Source organism: Echeneis naucrates, chromosome 12 (assembly GCF_900963305.1).
Source record: "Echeneis naucrates chromosome 12, fEcheNa1.1, whole genome shotgun sequence".
NCBI lineage: Eukaryota > Metazoa > Chordata > Actinopteri > Carangiformes > Echeneidae > Echeneis > Echeneis naucrates.
In genome coordinates, this window is record NC_042522.1 from 3,891,492 (window position 1) to 3,914,967 (window position 23,476).

At 41.1% G+C, this 23,476-nt stretch overlaps 1 protein-coding gene across 1 annotated transcript; it reads right to left on the reverse strand.

The window, feature by feature from the left end:
• Positions 1-1,189: 1,189 nt before the first annotated feature.
• Positions 1,190-22,348, reverse strand: LOC115052417 (stromelysin-3-like). Its single transcript, XM_029516504.1, has 8 exons — positions 22,134-22,348; positions 15,428-15,705; positions 11,999-12,142; positions 9,608-9,741; positions 9,248-9,462; positions 8,937-9,141; positions 4,739-4,987; positions 1,190-4,643 (listed from the first exon to the last, which is right to left on the reverse strand). The coding sequence occupies exons 1-8, from the start codon at positions 22,245-22,247 to the stop codon at positions 4,528-4,530; spliced, it is 1,455 nt and encodes a 484-aa protein (XP_029372364.1). The 5' UTR covers positions 22,248-22,348; the 3' UTR covers positions 1,190-4,527.
• Positions 22,349-23,476: the final 1,128 nt, after the last annotated feature.

Here is a 23,476-nt window from a genome sequence, read left to right on the forward strand (position 1 = left end):
TGACTCACCTGAACCCCTGTTCAGATGGAAACACTGAACAATCAGTGGGTTCTGAGCTCTGTTTACTCTCCCATGTAAACAGATGTAGAATTATTGTAAATAGAGAATAAACATGTAAGCTCTGTTTACTCTCTGTAAATTTATTCTTTCCTGAAATTCCTTCCATGTTTGCCTCGTATGCAATTTTCTTGACACTACAGTGCTAAGAACTGTGGGTAATTCCCTCAGGCAAAGGACTCAGCATGTCTTTGCTTTTGGGTCGCACTATGAGATAGCGGTGGTGGGCAGGTGCACAGGAGCACAGCAAGATATTTACTGCATCACGAGGAGGAACTAAAAGAGTTATAAATAAATCATCAGATTCACTGCCTTCTCTGTGTTTTGTTGCTGTCACGTAGCTAGTTTCAATTCACATCTCTTTATTCATCCATCCATTTTCATCTGCTTATCTGAGGTCCGGTCGCGGGAGTATCAACTTCAGCAGGGAGCTCCAAACTGTATTTCCCCCGCCCACATCGACTAGCTCTGACTGATGCTGAGGCGTTCCCAGGCCGCAATGGAGATATAATCTCTCCACCTGGTCCTTGGTCTGCTGCGGGGCCCCCTCCCGGCTCCCAACGGAGGCGCCCAGGAGGCATCCTAATCAAACCGCCTCAACTGGCTCCTCTCAACGCAAAGGAGCAGCGACTCTTTATTCAGATTTACAAAAAATATTAACCCTTTGTGTGCAGTGGGGAGAGAGGGTGTAAACAAGGGACTAAGCCTTTGTGGTTCACATGTCCCACCCCCATTCATGATTGCTGTACAACGTCTTAATTAATGGCTGAAGTTCCAGGTCATATTGACCTTTGACCTCTGATTAAGATAATCAAATTAGTTGGTCTTTGAATCTAAGTGACTTTTTTTTCCCCGTTTGAAAAATTCCCTCCAGGTGTTAGAAGGTGAGATTTTGTATTTACGAGACAAAGCTTGTGCTTTGTGAGGCCACCATGGCCTTGACCTTTGACCTTTAAGCACCAAAACCCAAGAAATTTGTGAGGCCACCATGGCCTTGACCTTTGACCTTTAAGCACCAAAACCCAAGAAATTTGTCTTTGATTCATATATATTTGTGATTAAGTATTTTCAAACCAATAAACGCTGCTGAAGTTTTACATTCATAAACAGAAAACATGGGAAAATGTTGATTTATCTGGTTTTATTATCAACAAAAACTTACTGGGTATATATACTGAAACAGATGAATATAGATACCAACAAGTGAGTTCCCTCATTGTGTGCTAAAGATACATGAAAACAGATGAAACACTGTCAGGACACGTTGACAGAGTGACAAGCTGAGAGTCAAAGCTACACTGGACGCACACAGTCAATGCAATCATCAGTGTCCTGCACTGATCCACAACAGTAACACATTGAATACAAAGATTAATATTCTTAAAAAATACAGTAAGTTAAAGTAATGATGAGTTTCATTTTATCTATATGGACTGAGACACGTGATCCATTTCAGACCAAATGAAACACATGACTATAACATGTTTATGAAACTTTTGAAATAGTATCATTTCTTTTTTATTGAAGCTACAAAACAATCAGAGAAGTGAAACAAGGCTCTTCAAAGGCTACAACTCTATGGCTCTATAAAAAGTCACCAAAGGAACTGAACTGTGTATATGTGAGGTGAGGTACTGGTTCATCTCGTCAACACAATTTTAAATAGCACCTTAAATGTTCAAAGACCTAAAATATGGCTTCTTCAGTGAATTTAGAGAAAAATCATGCATTTTCAATACTGACTGTTGATCAACATCACGTTTCTGTTGCAACAACTGCTAATCCACAGCACAACAAAGCCAATCAATTCAACCCTCAGTCAAGTAAGGCCAGAGTGGCAGTTACTCCCACTTCATGTTGTGTTATAGACTGGAAGGTTTTTATAAATAATAACACTGCTGCCCTGCAAAAAGAGACATTTCTTGACTCCACTCAAGTCCCTTATTAGTCTGTGGGTGAGGAGGATATAGGAAGTGTGTGAGGGGAAACTGGCACTACAGTCAGCTCCAAGGTCTGACCTACACAGAGCTTTTATCCAGTGGGTGTACAAGCATAACAACCTGATAAAATCAAACAGGAAGCACGAGAGAGCTAATAAAAATAAAAGCAGAGCTAGGGGGCTCCTGTGTCTAAAGTCCGGCGGCTCAAATGTGCCTTTAAAGACGTCGCCTGATGTAAAGTCAGAGGATCGCAAGTAAAACGTAACACAAGGAAAGATAGCTGCGTATTCAGTGTTAACTTGCAAACGTAAAAAATTGCTTAATGAAACCTAATTGTGAATATTATGAAACTTGGTTTTAAGGATTGAAGACTGGGTGTGATAATATTTCATGGGGGGTGATACGGCTCAATATCACCTCCTAAATTTTGACGATGTAGGCCTGGCAGGATGTTTGGCTTTATAAAAACACAGCTGTAAATAGTCCAAGTGGAATGCATCCTGAATTTGTGAAGTTATTGTTCAGCTTAGAGCTATAATTTCCTACTACAAGAAAAGAATCATCACCTTCCACAGTGGAAACACAAATGTCTGACATCTTTATATTACTGAGCTCCATAAAGCCTATTGATTATACTGAGTTTCCATTTAGTTTTCACATCAAATGTGTTGATAAAATGTAGAATTATTAATTGGCTCCTGTTACTCTACTTATGATAGCATTTTAATCAATGAAAAGCTTTTCTCACTGAAATTATTTACACATCTAATGGCCAGTTTCAGTACTCTTGAAAAGTGATGGGCTGTAATCTATCACTAGGTAATTAGATTCCATTTTTCAGTGGACAGGTATGAAGGATTACTCCTTGAAATTCAGTGATTCCAAAGCCCAGAGACAGACAAAATTCAGAGGAAGTGAATATTCACTTGTTGGTGTGAGCACGTCAGCACTCCGGAGCAAGCAAAGGCAATCTCCTACATTTGAGTAAATGTTCTACATTAAGCAAAATGTGACCGATAGCAGAATAAATTAATGTTATGGCTAAGTACATGCTCAGTTCCACGGTCCCGGATCTGGCCCATGAACACAAAAGAATATCAGATGTCACATTCACATCTGTTAATACCAGCATAAGAGCTGGAATCTTCTCAGACGTGGGTGTATAAAGGCCAGACCCAGTCCAAGGACCAAGGCATATACAGACCCCGACTTTCATTTTGCAGAACTCAGCTCGTTTGTCCAGCTGAAGATGTGAACGAGTACTGTCGTGCTGTGTGCAGTGACTGGGGCCAAGCCAACAGCCAACAAGTCTTGTTTTCTATTCCTACACATTAAATACAATAGCTACATCAAATGAGAGTGGAGACCTTCAAGACTTATAAACACTTTTGATGGATGGATACATGACTTAAATAATGATTCATTACCTATGTTGACTAATTATTATCGTCGTTTCTTTTAAAAAAAGTTATATGTAATGAGAACAAGTTCAGCCCAGCAGTGCTTTCGGTTGTGAAATCAGATGCACTGTCACCAGATGCCAAAATTCACAGGTTCCTGCTGGAATTTTTCCAGGAGAGGCTGGATTTGTGCTGCAGCCTCAGCTGTAGTTCAGAACACATATGTTTACCCTTGTTATACATAATTATGCAACTGAATTCAACACTGGTGGTCGAGCGCTTTAAAACACGTACCATGTAATCTGGCCAGAGCTGTATGCTCAGGTCATTCCCCTCTCTCTCCCGCTCTGCCAATTACAGAGGAAAATAAAGGCATGAAAAGCCTACACAAAAATAAATCTTAAAAAAAAAAAAAACATATACATATAACAAAATAATAATAATAATAGTATGCTTGAACACAAAATGTTTTAGTTTTTACTAAAACATTGCTTTGTTATTGAACCTGGTTTCTTGTCTGGAACAGATGGTGGTGATTGCTGCTTGACTAGGGCTTCCCCCATCGTTGTGCTTATAAGACAAAAGATCATACGTCCTTTGTATATTGATGTCTTCAGGACAGATTCGAAGTCCGCAGTGACTCTGTTGTGGAAAGTGACAGATGGAGCTGGCTGGTTAGCATTCTGATGTCAGTGGAAGGAAGTGTGAGACATCTGAGTTAACATTGATGTTGGTGACTAAAGGTCTGAAGTTAAATGTTTAACTTCCTGTCGGTCTTCTTCCAGGCTTTTGAGTAAACAGCTATGACTGCTAACGCTGCGGCAATGGCTTCATTTACAGATGGCCCCTTTAATACTAGTACACAGGTTCTTGATGGAGTCGGTTGTTTTGTTTTTTGTTTGTTTTGGGGTTTCTCTAAAACGTATCAGATCCCAATAATCCTGCTGATGTTATTTTTGACTTGGCTTGTAATTCTGTTTGCATTCCATTGCAGCATTTCACTACTCGTCCATTGCAAATCCATTGTTCCATTGTCCTCTTCGCAAAATATATTGGCCAGAATGTTCTGTTTGGAAAATTAAGTGAAAAATCAACACACTACTCTGCAGATATGTATTTGTATGATGTTTTTAGGCAGAACAGCCAAAGAAATCCATCCCAACGCTGCGGGGGTAGTTGTCAACCACCTTCAGTGTTGCAGGGTCGAGCCTCCAATAGTACGGCCCACTCAGGAAATTGGCATAGCCTGTCAGAGGGTGAAAGAGGACAAGCTTGGATTTATGGGCCAAAGAAGACATGAAAACCTGACAGAGACAACTCAGTTTTTCCTGAAATCCTCACCATATTTGTCCCGAAAGGCTGCATCAATGTGGCTTGGCAGTCCTCCCCATTTATGCATGCTGTGAGGGTGCACGTCATCCACTCGATTCTCCTGAGGATTGAAGTTCCAGTAAGAAGTGGACTTGAAGAGATAGACCTTCTCATCCCAGTTCAACGCTGCCTGGATATCTGTTACAGGAAGACCAAGCCAGTGCACCAAATCCGGTCCAGTTATCTTCCTTTCAGCATCAAACACCCAGTAGCGGTCACCTGTCATAATTTAAAAAGGTGGAAAAAAAACATTTCATTCACCTACTTTTGAACTTTATCATGGGCTGCTGTCGATACTCTTTTAAGACGTGTCTCATTTCCAGATAAGAAACACACACAACTCATGTAACATCATCATACTAAGGTCAGTGTAAACTAATGTCCTGCTTTACTTGATTTTTGTGTTTTTATCTCCGCAGTGACTCTTTGGACACAATCTGAGTTGGGTTGTGAATTTCAATGTATCATGGATGCTTATGCAGCAAGAAGGTCATGGGATACCTATGACCTTCTTGTTGTGGGGCAACAAGGCTAACTACTATGCCGCCATGCCGCCGTTTACCTTTTCATGTTCTTCCCATCAGCAACCCATCATGTTTTTGAACATGCACGTGTGGGTAACATCAACATACACTCACCGGCCACTTTATTAGGTACACCTGTCCAACTGCTTGTTAACAGTTAATTTCGAATCAGCCAATCAAATGGCGGCAACTCAGTGCGTTTAGGCATGTAGATATGGTCAAGACAATCTCCTGCAGTTCAAACCGAGCATCAGTATGGGGAAGAAAGGTGATTTGAGTGACTTTGAACGTGGCATGGTTGTTGGTGCCAGAAGGGCTGGTCTGAGTATTTCAGAAACTGCTGATCTACTGGGATTTTCACGCACAACCATCTCTAGGGTTTACAGAGAATGGTCCGAAAAAGAAAAAATATCCAGTGAGCGGCAGTTCTGTGGGCGGAAATGCCTTGTTGATGCCAGAGGTCAGAGGAGAATGGCCAGACTGGTTCGAGCTGATAGAAAGGCAACAGTGACTCAAATAACCACCCGTTACAACCAAGGTAGGCAGAAGAGCATCTCTGAGCGCACAGTACGTCGAACTTTGAGGCAGATGGGCTACAGCAGCAGAAGACCACACCGGGTGCCACTCCTTTCAGCTAAAACCAGGAAACTGAGGCTACAATTTGCACAAGCTCATGGAAATTGGACAATAGAAGATTGGAAAAACGTTGCCTGGTCTGATGAGTCTCGATTTCTGCTGCGACATTCGGATGGTAGGGTCAGAATTTGGCGTCAACAACATGAAAGCATGGATCCATCCTGCCTTGTATCAACGGTTCAGGCTGGTGGTGGTGGTGTAATGGTGTGGGGAATATTTTCTTGGCACCAATTGAGCATCGTTGCAACACCACAGCCTACCTGAGTATTGTTGCTGACCATGTCCATCCCTTTATGACCACAATGTACCCAACTTCTGATGGCTACTTTCAGCAGGATAATGTGCCATGTCATAAAGCTGGAATCATCTCAGACTGGTTTCTTGAACATGACAATGAGTTCACTGTACTCAAATGGCCTCCACAGTCACCAGATCTCAATCCAATAGAGCATCTTTGGGATGTGGTGGAACGGGAGATTCGCATCATGGATGTGCAGCCGACAAATCTGCGGCAACTGTGTGATGCCATCATTTCAATATGGACCAAACTCTCTGAGGAATGCTTCCAGCACCTTGTTGAATCTATGCCACGAAGAATTGAGGCAGTTCTGAAGGCAAAAGGGGGTCCAACCCGTTACTAGCATGGTGTACCTAATAAAGTGGCCGGTGAGTGTATACTTATAGAGCATGGGCACATGTGCACCAAGTTAACACAAGAGGGCGTTTGACTATGTGAATCAAGACAATACTTTGCTATTAAGTCTCTTTCTCAAGCACCAGTTGCCTGTGTTCAATTTAATGATTATTTAACGTGATCGTTTCCCCAGAAATTTGGAGTAAAACAAGAAGATGTTTAATCCCCAAATTTGTTTTATGTATTTATTAATGATTTAGCTGTTGAAATTAAATCTTCTAGTCTGGGAATGTGAATTAGTGATCAGATAATAGGGTTGGGGCATTGCATACATTGTTATATGTGGATGATGATATTCTATTGGCTACACAAGAAAGAGATCTTCAGATTGAGATAATGCTGAACACCATTACTGGAATTTAAAGACAAATGGTGAACCAAGGCAAAACACAAGTGGGAGATGTTTAGTTGTTTTTAATCTTTGGAAAGTAAAGCTGTATTATTTAAATTAGCTGTCAGTGTTTTAGATCAGTCTGCAGGCAGACGGTGGTAATCTGGGATCCCATATTTTTACTCAATGGTGTAATGTGTGTGTCCTGTGTCAGACTATGCTTCTGGTGTCTGGAGTTTCCATGAATATTCTGTTTGTAATACTCAACATCATAGAGCTATTCGCTATTTTTTTAGGAGTATAAAAATTTATGTCACTGTTTGTCAGGACTGGGGGGGCAGAACGCAGTGAGCGTGTTGCGGGTAGGACCCAGATGCAGGAGCCGGAAAACCAGGTAGGTGGAAAAAAAGGACTTTACTCACGAACTGACAGAGCAAAAAATCTACAGGGCATGGGCAAGACAACTAGGCAGGGCATGGACAAAAAGACACTTGGCAAGGCATGGGCAATGCAACAACACGGCGACGCGACAACCGACAATGACAACGACAATGATCCAACAAGGACAAGACTGAAAACAGGACTTAAATACACAGTGGTAAACAAGACACAGGTGATCCACATCAGGGCAGGGAAGACAATCAACATGGGACACAAACAGGAAGTAACATAACCGGGAACACGAAGGGACCAGGACTACAAAATAAAACAGGAAGTGACATGGACAGAACACTAACACCAGCTTTAACCCAAAACCTGACACTGTTGGCTATTAGTGGCGAGATGAGTTTGGAGCCCTCAAGTATGTGACATGAGAGACAAAAGCTCCAGCTCTGCAATAAGACTCGTAACATTGCCTGATAAGGTATTTAATTATGACACTTGCATTGTCATCACTAGGCCAGTGAACTGAAAACAGTGTTGTATATGAGAAATTATGCTGTGACATTATAGATAGTATAAAGAAATTCCCCCAAAAGCAGAAAGATCTCTTTTCTTTTTTTGCCTTTTGGAAGTACTTACAGTGTGTAACCCTATGTTAACTTTAATTTAACCAAAAGACAAAGACCTTCATGCTGTTGTTTTCAGGAACCCTTTCAATTTCCCCAGACACAGGTAGGTTTAATAACACACTTGAGGAAAACCAGATTCGCTCATTATATGAATTTGGAAAGTGAGAGAAAGTGAAAGTGCTTTTTGTTTTATTGTCCTGTCAAAGAGTGTTTTGATATTAAAGTGGTTTCTATTTATGTTGATTTATTGGATTGTGAGAATATATAAGATATAAGATTATGAGAAATGGGAATTATGTCTTAGTAAAGGAACTCATGTGGAAGCTGATTTAATTTCCAAGGTTTACGGAATGTGGACATATTATACAATGACGGGTAAATTAATAAATTAATGAATGTACATCCAATGTAATCACAGTTTTATTTTCATAAGAAGCTAGAATTGACCTACTGTTGTTTTAGCATGAGATTTAAGGAACTGTGACTTGCCATAAGCATGCATTTAGAAATTCAGATGACAATTGATTTTTTTTTTTTTTTTTTTTTTTTTTCAGGTGTTAGAACAACTGAGGTTTCACTGCAGTTATTTCTTATTCTGGTTGTCTGCATTCAGTGATTCCATCTCAATCCTACCTGCTGTGCTAGGTACATGTTAGCTGAAGCTTCAAACACACATCTTTACCTTTGACCACAAACAAAACCCTTCAGATCTTCAGTCATACAACTTCTCTTGTTCATACATAATTTAGTTTTCATTGTTTTTAGGAGTTGACAATCCAACTGACACATTTCAGTTTATACACATGAAATTACCTACATTTTGATGCCCGATTGTTTCCAAATTCCGATACCAGTTAAAGTTTCCCATGATAAGGTACCATAACAACTTCTAATAATTTCAACTGTTTAAATGTTCAGTACAGAAACATTCAGTAGAACATGTAGTATTTGCTTCTGTATTAGAACCAACCTTGGAAGAACCAGATGTTGCCAGACTTGTCTTCAAATGCTGCGTCAATGTGGTCAGGAATGCCCTCCCAGTGGCGCGAAGCCAAGGCTGGATAGCCAGCCTGTAGCTGCCCATCGCGGATTCGCCAAACATATTGAGCCTTGAAGAAGAACAGCTCTCCCCTGATCATGGACACAGCGTCAAAGCTGGTTCTGCAGGCATCCGGCTGGGGCACAGCAACACACAAAGCAGGTGGGGTTTTTGGCTAAAATGTGAAGTTGCAGAAGGCAAAACTGGAGCTGCTCTGAACTCCATCATAAATACTGTCATACCATTCCGATATCAATCTCATTGGTCTCGGCTATCTTAGGCGGTGTGTACAGCGGGGGGCCATACAGGTACTGAATACCCCTCTTGTCATCCTCACTCAGTTGCAGAGGGTAGGAGTTGCTGTAGAAAGGACACATCACGGCCTCAGGCTCTAGGGAGTGCTGTAGGCCCAGGACATGGCCAAACTCATGAGCTGCCACTTGTAAGAGATCTGTGCCTGAAGGGAACAGAGAAGGACAAGAGGACGAAACACTAAGATTAGTAACCATTACTGTATTGGTGAAATGATATGCTGTTTTTGAGACAAGCCTAGAAACCACAATAAAACAACATGTTTATCTCAGAGAAGAAACTTAACTCACCCACATCGTTGCCCAGTGTCCAGTGTTCATCATAGTCAAAGTGGACTTCTCCCTCTCTGTGGGTCCGGGGAAAAAAGGCATGGGCCAGGATTCCTCCAGGACCATCAAACGGCAAGGAGTCCCCATGCCAGTATCTAAGACAGTCGTGCTTTTATTGTACACAAGTGAAACACTAAAGTCAAATATATCCATATAACCTGCTGTGAATCCTGGTGGCAGAGTAACAGACAAAAAAATCAAATCATCAATTACAGATTTCCAGACATCTCTTTTGTCATCCAAGAGAAGTGCAACAACAGCACCTGCCTCTTAACAGCTGATTGAGCACTTGTTGTGTAAAAGCAAATGTGCTGTCCTGGGACAGTTCTCCAGTCAGGAGCGACAAACTTTCATCCCATCGCTTTATTTTTAGAGGCAGGGATGTGCCTTTTTACTGCATTGTTTTTTTATGTTGTCATAAACCATTAAACAACTGCAGAGGCCACTAAAACAGCTCCAGTCAAACTTCGGCTGGTGAAAAGAAACATAAAAAACGTTATAATACCTTATTTCTGTCCTCTCTTGGTTTAATGTGAGGAACTTGCTTTCTTTTAATGCAGGTCTAATGCTCCCGTCAGTGTCCCCAGAGAGGCTGAAGCTTCAGGCTACATTTAACTGTTTTATTCATTTCTGTGTGATGATTTATTGTCTGATGTTATTGCTCCTGAGCTTGGAAACACGCAGGATGTATCAGCTTGAGGAGAGCCTCTTAGTTTTTCAAGGCTACAGTAGTTCTCACATTTCAGTGTGAAACATAACTGCAAGCAAAGCTCAGGTAAGTTTCCCATGTCTTGCACTGCACCCAGTCTTGTTTTCTGGTTTCTGCGTGTTTCTTATTTCCTGTTTTATAGTGTAATGTCTAACCATTCTCTCTTATTTCCAATTCGCACTGCCAGGCCATTTTGTGTTTCCAAGTGTCGTCCCAAGGTGAGAGCTGGTATGTGAGCTGCTGTTTTGAAGCCTCTGCTTTGTAATCCCCCCCCCACTTCCCCGAGCTAACCAGTGAAGTCGCCCCCCATTGGTCATAGGATGCTGGTTTAATAGTGTATTGTGGGAATAACAGGGTTTCCAGAGTGATCAGCGGGTACTTGGTTTAATTAGTAATTCCAGTTGAGACCATATATTTTGTCCCGCTGCATCCCAAGATGGGTTATGGTAAAATGAATTCTGGATGTGGGGTCTTCAGCGAGCACAGACTTTCATTTACAGAGCCAGTAGTCCTGTCAATGTAACTGGACAGCAGGAAGTTTGGCCTCATACCTCGCCTAACTCTAACCTGACCTAAATCTTATTTATTCTCCTCATTACATTGTCTGGGTCCTCTTTGCTATGTTGTTACATTTCACATAACGAAATACTTGCCATATTAAAACTGGAAATATAATATGAGACTGAAAACGTGTGCAGGTCAGGAATCAAACTAAAAAACTTCTTGCAGAGCCGGTATGAAACTGTGATGTGGCTACATAAATGCATTTACATGTGTAAACTGAATAATCTGATATGTTAAAAATGTAGCTGCAGGCACACTATTCAAATCCTGCCAGACAAGTCCTGTGCTGCATTGCTGTTTTTGATGTGCTCTCGATCTGAGCTGGGACACATCTGATTTAGATTTTCCTGGGTCACTCTGACAGAAGAAGAATGATGGGAAACTGCTGCCAACAGTTTATTTTGTTTCATTTCATTTCATTTCTCAAGATTGCGTTGATACGGTCAGCATGACGTGAGCATCACGGCGTGAATATCTCACTGCTTTGACATATAATGCATTCAATGTCCACATCTTTCAAAACACATTAAATGTTTTTTCTCCCTCAAACTCGACCACAACAGAGCCATGTCAACACACTCTTCAGGCCACAACGCAGAACAAATGAAACATGAAATTTCTTAACTGGGCCTGGCATCGCTGAACAATGAACACTTCATTTCCAGGTGGGGATTGGAGGGCAGGTGAGGGGAATGAGTTCATCCCAGGATGGTGTGACCTTTCCCTCTACCCTCTCTATCACCACAGGTGGAAGCCAAATGACCAGAAGCCACACGATCAGATACAACCCTGTACAGATTTGTATGGGCACTAGATAGATGAAAGAAACTAAGAGTAGCAGCTGTTGTTAGTGTTTTCAGGTCAGTGTGCTCTGACTCACTGCTCTGGTCTCAGAGCTGCTGATGTGAGACATGCATCCAGTGTTGTGAATTCAGTCTGGAGACCTCCAATGACTAACCCCAACCTGAGGAACAGCTGTAAGATAAATGCTTGTTTCTGATTGGCTGCCTCCTGAACATGTGTGTGATGCTGCCCCAGGATTGGCCTGCCTGTGTGTGGTGGAGCGTGCTGGTTCTCACCTGTTGAAGTCAATAATGATGTCGGCCTTCTCAGTGGTGACCTCTCTGAACCTCAGGGGAGTCACGGCGCTCCACACACCGAAAGCCTCCTGGAAGACACGCCGCACTTTGTCCTCGCTCATCTGCCAGGGAAATCGCACAATCCTATTGTTCACACACACACACACACACACACACACACACACACACACCAATGTGTTTTATTAAAAAGCACTCATGAAACACGCATTTGAATCCTATAACAAAAGTTCTGCTGAGGATGTGATGTCAAACTTTTCTGACTCTCATATTTAGTCTGCTTCCTGCAGCTGGTGGGTTGTTCTGTGTGTTTCTCTTTGCTCTTTATTTCAGACTTTCTCTACTCTGTTGATTACAGAACCTTATTCTTTGTTTCCCTCTCAAAGTCCTCAGCGTTCTCACTGCATCGTTGCATCACATCCTACTCTTGGGTGAGTATTGGGTGATAATACAGTGAATATTATTACTTAAACAATATTTATTTAACATTCAGTTATCTAAGTGGACCACCTTTCTGTGTCAGACCTACCCCTGACACCTTATTGTACTGACAGACTGTTAGAATAATATGTTGTATATAACTGTACTATTCTGACATTGGTTTAAAATATATTGAATTAATTAACATTATATTACAATCATGTTAAAAACTAATTAGTGCCAGTCTGAAAATGATAATCAGTCAATCCCCTGAATTATAACTCAATTGCATGTGATTCAGAAGCCCTCGTCTTTCCAAAGATATTAAATCAATTATCTACTGTCCCCCAAAGGTGGTCAGACCCCTGACATCAGATCAAAAGAGCTTTCACCTTTTTCAGCACCACAATCTGTCCTAAAACAAAATCTGCGATGAACTTAACTACAACCAGAGTATCATAATAACTCAAACCAAATAATTTAGTTGTCTAAACCAGACACAGGATTCTGGTTGCCAACCAGGATCAGTCACGGACTCTGTACACCTGCCATCCACCCCTGGCCCTGCCAGACACCTTCATTCACCATTGTAAAACAGTGCTCAGTGTTTTGTTATGCTGTGTTGATCAGTGCCTAAGGGGGCTCACAACTTTAATCCAGAGGTTGTAAAAGCCTTGTTTTAATTGCAGCATTGATGAGAACCCTTCCCTAATGGCGCCAGGTGACAACAGCCCAACCGTGGCACATGGCACAGGGATCAGATCTGTGCTGATGTTCTGATACTGTGTTCACATACAGGGCTTAGAGAATTGGTTCTTTCTCTGGGTGCAGCTGTGTGTACGAGCTAAGACATGACACACAGGAGGTAACCTGAACCTCTTTACCTCCAGGCAAGCAACGCCGCTGATGATGTGAAGGGACCCCCCACCCTAACACTAATCAGACAGCTGTTCGTGCAGCAGTGAGAGGAAAATGTGCATGTCAGATAAAGCTGAAATCCTCCAGGCATTATGTTGCACTCTTAGACACAGAGACAACACTGCTAAAACAATGGAGATGTTGTTTTCAGTGCTCAATAACTCATTCACTGTCTTGATGAGTGTGTGTGAAAACAGTGAGATGTGATTAAGGCACCGTTCTAACCTGATGCTAAATGCTGGGTAACCATTTCAGCAGGGGTACAGATCCGATGTCAGGATTGGGGAGGGGTGTCATTAAAGTGATTTTTTTTTTTTTTTTTTGCCCGTATGCAACTCATACCATGTCACCATAAATCACAACTTCATAGAGGCTCACCATATCATTAAAAAAATACCGTACAGGGATTATTGTGTTTACCTTTCTTGTTAATTTGTCCTAAACAGCCAACAGTGCATATCACTTCTTACTTAACTGTTATATTAGTAAATCATCATTTTAAGGGTCTCAGGCATGTAATGTCTACTCATGTTCTTATCTTTCACCTCCCTCCGACCCTCCCAGTTCCCCAATTCTTCTCACCATTTTCCTTTTCTCCTAGTGTATGGGACTACTTGTGCATGATTAATTGATGAATATCAAAATATGAAGGCCTAACCAAGTTGTGTAAACTAACTGATCTGATCACACACATTTGTTCAATTTTGAATAATTTATGGTATTTTATTGGAGGGGACATGCCTCCCCCCACCCCCCCGGGATCTGCACCCACGCGTTGGAGAAGCAGGTCTTGTAGCCTGTGGTTGGGAAACCTCTGCTGGGTGACTTGTTGCCTACTTGATGCCCTCATCTTAGTTCTAGCAGTGCCATTTTTTTTACTCATCCCCTAATCACATGACGCCTGGTCATGCTTTGCTCTCGTTTGGTTGGTTAAGTTCAGTCATTCCAATCTTGACATGACAACACTTTTTACATCAAATTTGAAGTGAAAAAGTGTGAAATCTGTATAAATGTGTACAATCCCTCTGCTGCTAAATGCTCCACTCTGTTGGTCGTTTGATGTTGGTCATAGTTTACATAGGGGTTATCAGTTGCTGTTTTTTCATCGGAAACAGCTGCCTGCTGCTGCAAAAACAGTGCTGAGAGCATGGAACCATAACAGAGAAGTTCAGGGATGTGAAACAAAGAGAAACAAAGCTGAATGGATGTCGGGGAGGCAGCAAAGTGAGCTGATAAGATGCTGTCACTCTCCAGGTTCTTCTAGGTTGGACTTCTGTTTTAAGATCAAAGTCATCGTTGGGATTTAAGCCTGATCTAATCCGGCAGTGACTTTAGTTTATTCTGCCTTGATTATGTTTCATAGAAAACAGTTGCACAGTGTTTGGTAACTCACTGTGACATTTTACCAGCAAAACATTCAGTCAAACAGAGCACTGCACGGAGACTTGATGTAGAACATCCGGGCAAACACATAAATAACTAACAATAACAATAATAATAATTATCCCATGCAGCTTTGAATTCCAGGCTGATTCAATATTTTACAAGGTGGCTGCAACACAGCATATTTTGTTGTTTTGACAAGTTGATTCTACAAACAAGCCACAAATGTTGTATACTACAAGCTTGTGGTATACGAGCTGAAATGTAAACACATTCTCCTGTTAGTAACCACAATCATGCCATCACATCCCCAACTACCCCCCTTCCCACACCGCTCAGACCCCCTGCCCTCCACCCAACCCCCACTGCCCGGTTTTAGTGGTCCATACCAAACTAAAGCTATCTCCTCTGTTTTGAAGTCCACTTAGATAAACTGAGTTTCTTTTTCCATACTTGTTTTTTTTTCTGGACAAATTACTGAGGGGGACTTTTCAGCAGAGATTCTATACAATGATTCCACCGAACTCATTTATCTTACAAAATAATCTTAGTTTAAAGTGAACAGTTGTATTGAAAACAGATTGCTCCACTAATTTTGAGAAAGACAATAGTCAGCATCACTCACTACAAACTACATATATTGTAGAATCTGACACCTGAATGATCCAATGTATCGCAAACACAACTTACTTGTAAGTGAGGTCAGTCTTCTCCCAGCGCCCTCCAAACAGTGCAAATCGTTTCCTGCGCTGCTGTCTACTCAGGTCTCCCTTCTTCAGGTAGTAGTCCAACAGGTCAACCTTTATCATGGACGGATAGTCTGGGACTCCACACCGGGGACGCTTCCAGAACTTTGTGTCATTTTTGGATGCTGGTACGGACTTAAAATGGTACTCTTCGTTTAGCGTGTCCTGTTCATGTCGGCCTCTTTTCTTCAGGCTGCTGTGACTGTTGCTGTGAGGCCATGCCTGCAAACATAGACACGGTCTCTGAGGTCATCGTACAGTCTTAATTAGCAACAAAACATTTTCATGGACTTAGTGGTGCAGTGTGAATTTTTATGCTGATGATATAATTATAGTTATTTCCCTGTCCAGGCTCAGTTAGATTTAGATTTAGATTTAACTTCTGATGACCACCGAGCTCCTTCAAACACCATAAACATGACATGTTAGCATTAGTTACGTCTGAGAATTATTATTTTTTTTTTTAGTTTCAGTGAATATTCTCTTTTGGCACATTATCCTTATTCTTAAAACACCCATAAGGCATTGAAATACAGCGTGAATGTGATTTTTTTTAATATTTCCCTTGAAGATACCATCCTCCCACTTCCGTCAAACAGTGAACACGTCACACTGCCTCAAATGTCACTTTATCCCCTTTTACAGTAACAGTGGGAGAGAACACTGTCTTTTTCTGCCATCATTCTGAATGTGCCGTTTAGGTTTTCACCATTTATGTTTCTCCAGGGAAGTTTTTGCTTGCTAGTTGTTCATTTCTGCCAAACTTAATCAATTTCAATCTCAAGTTTAAACATCAACAATCATAGCTAATTCCACCAACACTGGCTAAAATAGCTGGTTTTACACAACATTATTTTGTCACAGAGTGACCTTTGACCCTTTGGATTGAATATCATCACACCATCATTGTTTCCAGAAATTTTTGTGAAATTGGGCTAAAATTAATGAAAGAATTTATAAGGGCATAATGACCATTGACCTTTGACTGCCAGTGTGTTATGACTGCATCATGTGGCTCACTGGCCACCTGCTTAACGCTGGCGCTAATCAGCTGTGTCTCAACATCCTGTTCATGAGTAATGCCATCCACATGGAGTCCGTTGACCTCCAGACTCGGCAGATTACATGCTGGGAGGCTCCCATGCCACTCGACTGTTTACTGATTCTGTACTGTTTGTTTCAGTTTTTGCTGATTGGACTGTTTGAAGCCAGCAAACTCAGCTTTTTCATCAGCCAATGATTGCTGGTGCAGCTCAAGTCCAGGGCTGCTAAGTGGCCATTTTAATCAGATACAACAAGCTAGACCAGTATACTATTGTGACTGGGCTCCAGCAAGATGGTGGAATGATCACAGGAGAACTGTCATGAGGCTGCTGCCTCATTCTTCCCACATTAATGAGGTAAAAGCTATTAGCTGAAAAAGGTAAGGTTCATGCCTCCTATGATCAACTATAACCAACAAAAATATAAACTGTCACCACATCGTTGTGTGTTTTCTTCAGGCTACCAATAGTTTTATAGCGCTGAGCTGATGTAATACGGCACTTATGATAATACTCATGATAACTCATGATATATGAATATATGAATTAACCCTAACCCTAGAAAAGTCCCGCAACTACTAATCTTCCAGCTCAGACAAGCACCTGCACTCTTTGTTCTAGGAAACTAATGGAAAAACAACCAGGATTGTTTTGACTAAACAGATAAAAGTTCAAGTTAACCTCAATCATGACAGCAAGTCTCCTCCACGCAGCGTACACTGTGATTAAGGAGTCAGATTTATTTATTGATTAATTGTCCTTCAAAAACTGGAAAACAAATATGACAATCATGAGAATACTTTCATGTTTGATCACAGATTCAAAAGTACTCTATGTAAAAGGATTATGTTGTGGCATTTACTCAAATACAACCAGAAATCAAGCTGGATCTGTGTCAGCCTATGTCAACAAAGCCTCTGAAATGAACCAAGGTGCACCATCTGGGCAAAATCCAGATGTTTTCGGCATACACTGAAACAAAAGATGGAATGAGCCTCTGGAATGTCACTCACAGGTCTCTGGAGAGCTGAGAGTGAGTTGGTCAATCATCTCTTTTTTCCCAAATATATATGCTCCTTTACACTTAAAGTTTTGACATTTAGCCACTTAATTCAAAAAGTAATTTCAAGTTAGAAAAGTCACCACTGCTTCAGTGAAATCAGTGCTGGGTGAGCTGATTGATCAGCTGCTGTTAGATTAATCTCTTCCTTTGAAATGCAGCAGTGCACTACACACAAGAAAATACAGCGCTGGATAGTCCACATGCACTGGAGAATCAAAGAGAGTTGATTTTTTTTATGAAGAAATTGTGTGCCAACATGATGGTGTTTGTGCAGCAGGAACTCTTGCTGCTATGACATCTTGACTGAAAGGAGATTATCAATCACCAAAATATTTGCAGATAAAACTAATGTAATAATTACTTGTGCTTACAAATGAACAGACAACAATGAAGTAGGTTTGTGAAGGTTTTAAGCACTTACAACACTAACAGCTGCATTTACAAACAGCTCAGTTTAAGTTGAGTGACAGAACTAAGGCAAATGTGTGGGTAGGCTTCAAGTTCTCATTTAGAAAGCACAAACACAAAGCTGGAGACAAAGCTTTGAGTGTGTGTGGGGAATCCTGGAGATGTAGGAAACATGTCCCCACTTGATAGTACGGTTGCTGCGTCTCGTACAACCTGACGTGCCTGAGCATCGACTTAAATTAAGTCCTGAGCCCGTCTACACAGGGGAGCATTGTTGTTTTATCTAATAGGTGCCATCTGTTACAGTGAGGAGTCTTTCTTCATGTCACTCAAACATGTAAATACAATGTTGTGTATGCAGACAAGAACACGCACATGACCAAAAGTTTCACGCAGAGACACATGTGCACGCTTGCAATAAATCTATCCCTCAAACCCCCATAAAGCTCCATCACACTCAGTGAGCAGATGTCTGGAAAGTCCCTGTTCAATCATGACATCAGGTCGTCTGCAGCAGCACACAGGGGGTGTTATGAAAGGTTTTTAAGGGTGCTGATCCAACATAAGTGGGAATGACTAACCTCACCGCAAAAAAGGGCAGAATCTGTTTTGACTCCCTTAACCACCACACTATAGATAAAATAAGACCTGCTGCCTCAGACATCCTCCGATTTAGACAGCTCTACACTTCAGATAAATGATGCACATGCTCAAAGAAGTATTCAAAGATAAATATTTAACCACACAAAATTCCAAAATGTTAGCAGTGGCTGAATGTTTAGCTCACAACCACCTGATAATGCCAAGTGGAGGGAATGTTTGCAACTATAAGAGGATTAGTATGAATGGTGATGAAAGAATGTCTCCACTGTTAAGCGTTATTCACATTACATACATATAAAAACCTTTGACTATTTTTATAGTTTGGTGATTCAGTTCAGTGCCTCCAAACCTTGTGATCAGACCTTTTGAAAGAATCCCAACATAAACAACAAAAACCTGATTGCTGAATATCTTGGAAGATGAACAGTTGTAGACAAACGGAACAACACATGTGCCTCCCGTCAGACTTCATCTAAGATTTAAGAAGCTTTACTGTCATTGTACAGAATACAACGAAATTTCGCTTGGCAGGATGTCACATTCAAAATGCAATCAGAATAATTTAAAACGGCAACAAAAAAATTGCATCAACACACCTGAGCTTTATTCACCAAAAGAAAGGTAAAGTTAGAGCTAGTGACACACCTATGAAGGTAAATGGAGCAATGACCCCATTGAGGGCCACAAGCTGAAACCTGCAAGTGTGCTTTAAAAAAGCTGCTGGAGTTTGGACCTGATTAAGGGAGTAATGCTGAACGTGGGTTGAGGAGGACTGATGCCTCCTTTCCCTTAAACCATCTGCACAAAGCCATTGTAGTGTTGCAATGTTAAGTCAGGCAATTGTTTAATCACCCGACCTACATTGCATTGTGAGTTTATCAATGAACACAGCAAATTCTGAGTGCTCGCAACTTAAATATGAGTGCCAACCTGCAGTTCCTCTAGAGCGGTGGTTCTCAAACTTTTTTGGTCATTCTTTTTGTTCACTTTGAACAAGTGGGGATTTTCAAGCCCCACTTGACCCTGTCGCCCCAACAAAAATTTTGAAAAATTACATTTCATTGTATTGACCTTACTAACACCAAGTATATCAGCCATTTTATAATGAATCTAAATTAAAAACATCAACACCAAGTTCAAAAAGAAAATAAGAGTGCAGTTGTGACATCATAATTTATATCTTGAATCAAAAACAAAAAGTACAGTAGTCAAAAAAATGAAAGTAATTCATTTGCAATCTGTGCATCAAACAAAAACGAGAAAAGAGAATTTCCCCTGTATTAGCGGCTGCAATGTGCCTGTTTTGCACAGCACATCCTCTCAAAACAGGGTTGCAGGCATGAAACTGCTACTCTCAAGTCATGCTCAATGTTGAGCTGAGATCTGTATTTCGGTTTTAAAGAAGCAATAGTCTCTATTGTGTGTGTGCGTGATGGTGCTTGCTCTTTTGTGTGTGAAGGTGCTGGCTCTTTTGTAGTCCGTGTCACAAACGTATCCATGTTGCTCACGGCTATTTGCTACCTTGTTGCCCCGCTGCAAATTTCATCCCGACATCTATCGTTGTTTTTGCACTTAAGTCCCAGGTTACAGTCTCCTAATGTTCATTAATCATTTTAGTCATTATTACTTTGTTTGCGTGTGGGTGTTTAGTTCAGAGTGAATTATCTTTATTGTCAATAAAGAAAAGCATTTACAGTAAGATAGACATGATAATGAAAATGTCCTCCCATTTGTCATGCCCCATCTGTCATGTCTCCATTCCCTACCAGTGGGTCATGTCTGACACTTTGAGAAGCAGTCCTCTAGAAAACCCTGGAGTTTGGTTCCAACAGTGAGTCAGTCCTCATAATTTCATTTTAAAATATCCAACTTAAGCAGAAATAAATGATTTTTATAGCTCGTCCCATGAACAGTCTTGGTCTCTGGAGCTAATGTACTCCTTCATACTGACTGTATGAAGGTGAATTTATAAATAACTCACCTGTTTACATTTTATTAATGATGAAAGTCAATTAGAATTCAGGGTAGGGCTTTGTGAGTAACAGATGGGCGATGGTGTGTTTGCCATAGATTAGTATTCACCAAAGTCTCAGCTCCACACAAACCCCTCCTCTTTGTCCATTTTATATTGTCTGGGATTTGGGGGGCAGATTCAGGCTCTACCAAGATATGTATAGCAAAGCAGCTCAGTCTGAGCTTTGAAGTTAGTCTCCAGAAACCTGTGATATCACAGACACTATTTATGTTGTGTATTTATTAACGGTCTACAACATTGAGTCACTGTAACGGTCGGCCCGAAGTAGCTGCTCAGATGAAACTCTATAACCACCTGAATACACCATCCAACTAAATCAGATTTGTCTTCTGATTAACACTTCTTTACACCAAACAAGCATGATGTGAAACTATCATGAGGTGATGGTTAAATGCCCCCACACAACTGTGCTGACACCATCTGAGTGCATGTGGGACAGATTAACCCCCAAATCAGATTTCACTTTTTGATATAATGAATAATGACGCTTGATACTGGTGTGTTTCATGCGTGACAGGCCCTTGTTGTTTTCTGCAGAGACGAAGAACAGCATCTGGAATTGTTCACTCACTCACTGTTTGCCTGTTGTCTCTCTCTCTCGCTCTCTCTCTCTCTCTCTCTCTCTAAGTAACTATCTGCTGTTTTCTCCTTTTTCCCCTGAGTCAGCAAACATACCCAGTTTTAACCTCCTCTGCTTGCCAGACAACTTGCCTCGGCCTGTATAATCTGACTCTCAGTCATGCTGTTGATAGCTACACCGGAAAGGAGACGTACCATCCGTCAAGCTTTGTAGAGTTTGTAGAGTTTCAAACACATGTACACATACTTTGTGTGAGCACATTCAGTGCCATGCATCATTTTCTCCCCAGCGTTTAGTTGAGTATTAAATTCAAATAAAAAGTAGAGAAAGAAGCTTCTCATCTACAAATGAACTGAGCATGTGTTGCAGTGAAAGTAACCCAGTTCATTAGTTCATAATGAATTCAGCTCACATATATTTCATGCCATCAGCATGACCTGTTAATAAGTTCCAAGCTTTCGGTGAGAAAACGTATCTCTAATTAAAATAATAAATGCATGTTGATTAGGTTACTTTATCTGCAACTTTTGTCACCTTGTTCTTGTAGCAGTTTTTATCTTATTGTTGTCGCTGTCTTATTTAATGTCTTTTGTCACTTGTCCTCCGTGTCCTATTTAATTTATTGTTTTTGTCACCTGTTTTCTTGCCTTGCGCTGCTGTGACATTCGAATTTCCCCAATGGTATCTTGAGAAACCAAAGTCTTCCTAAAAGGACACCTTGGTTTGAAAACAGCGTGGTATGAAATTAACAAAGTCAATGTCAAGGCTGTCATTTTTCTTTCCAATTGAATAAAAATGAAAGCATTTAAACATTTTAACTTGATCTTCAGACTTTATGGACTGTAAACACAAAATTAGAAAATCCGCAGGCAGTTCATCTGCACTGTAAGTTTCTCAAGAGTTGTGTGTTGGACTCACCTGCAGCTGCTTGGACCTGGACACTGTCCTCCGGTCGTGCACGGGCAGAGAGAGGATGCAGAGGAAAAGGTGCAAATGCAAGATGCTGCTGCAAAACATGACAGTCCACATCATCTTGTCCCAGGCAGATAGACTCAGTGCTGGCAGAACAGACTAAGGAAGAGCTGTTGAGAAGGTGGAGAATGAGAAGGAGGAGGAGGCTGTGTGGAGGACTGGATGACTGCAGGGGTATGAGGATCCTAAACTACAAGGTCTCTACTCTTCACTAACAACACTTTCACAAGCTCCCAGTTCACACACGTGATTTAACCCTTTTCCCTGCAAAGACAACCCTTCAGTTTTACTAAAGGAGAGGAAGAACTGACAAAGTAAATCTGCTGTCTCAGTGCTCAATGACTTCATGTTGTTGGTTAATGCTTGTTTTTTTTTTTCTGAGAGAACAGTTGTATGTCCCCCATATGATTTGTGTAATTGTAAGGTGTTTCTGTTGGTTTGTGTGCTGGCTCTGACGTCAGGTAACATGACTCAATACAGGAATGATGGCTCAATTACAAGTATCTAATAATTATACTTAATTAAGTATAATTTATCCATATTAGCTTGTTATTATTCAACTATGTGTTAGTCATTATTATTAGTCACCATGGAGGCTTCAAAAATAGGCAACAATGCCTTAATGTTACAGAAATGTATACAAAGTTCTTTCAGATACAGGAGTTACAGACCTCACAGAAAGGGGTCCTCACTTCCTTTCATTTCAACCCCACTACACGTTTGGGTTTCCCAGGTTTATCTGGTAGTCTTGCTTGCCATCAGTTCCACCGAAATTTGATCATCCTTTAGCCTGATGTGTTCCAGGCACATTAATAAACCACCTCATGTTCAGACAGTCTTTGTTGTGGTTGAACCATGACTAGCAAAGAAGTCTGACAACAAAACACCACTCAGATTCAGATGTGGCAGGATGTTCCTCCCAGTCATGCTGCTCCAGGTATCTCCTTCATTACTCAAGTGATCACTAAAGTTCTTTAGAAGTTGCTTGGAGTCTTAAGAACTAAACCTTTCCAGGGCACCAGGCAGAGACTCTGAGCTGCTGCTCGGTGCATAAACTGAGTTTTCCCATCAGCATTTAGGAGTCATAAAGATATGGTCTTCTCATTCTGCAGAGAAACTCCAACCCAGGCTCATATCATCTTGTCAACTTTGGACCAGTGGCAAAGGCTTAGGGGTCAGATGCACTGCGAACCGGTTGGTGGGAAAAGGCAGGGAACTTTGCAAGCTGAAATTAATAATTCATTATTAGACTATCCATTTGCCATCTGACACGCCAGCTCTAAAAAGTC

Excerpts from the sequence above, each read along its gene's own strand:
- LOC115052417 (XM_029516504.1), bottom strand. The coding sequence starts at position 22,247 with ATGATGTGGACTGTCATGTTTTGCAGCAGCATCTTGCATTTGCACCTT. Across the intron at positions 15,706-22,133 it reads CCAGGTCCAAGCAGCTGCAG|GCATGGCCTCACAGCAACAG; the intron begins GTGAGTCCAACA and ends CTATGTTTGCAG. Across the intron at positions 4,988-8,936 it reads CAACATCTGGTTCTTCCAAG|GTGACCGCTACTGGGTGTTT; the intron begins GTTGGTTCTAAT and ends AAATTATGACAG.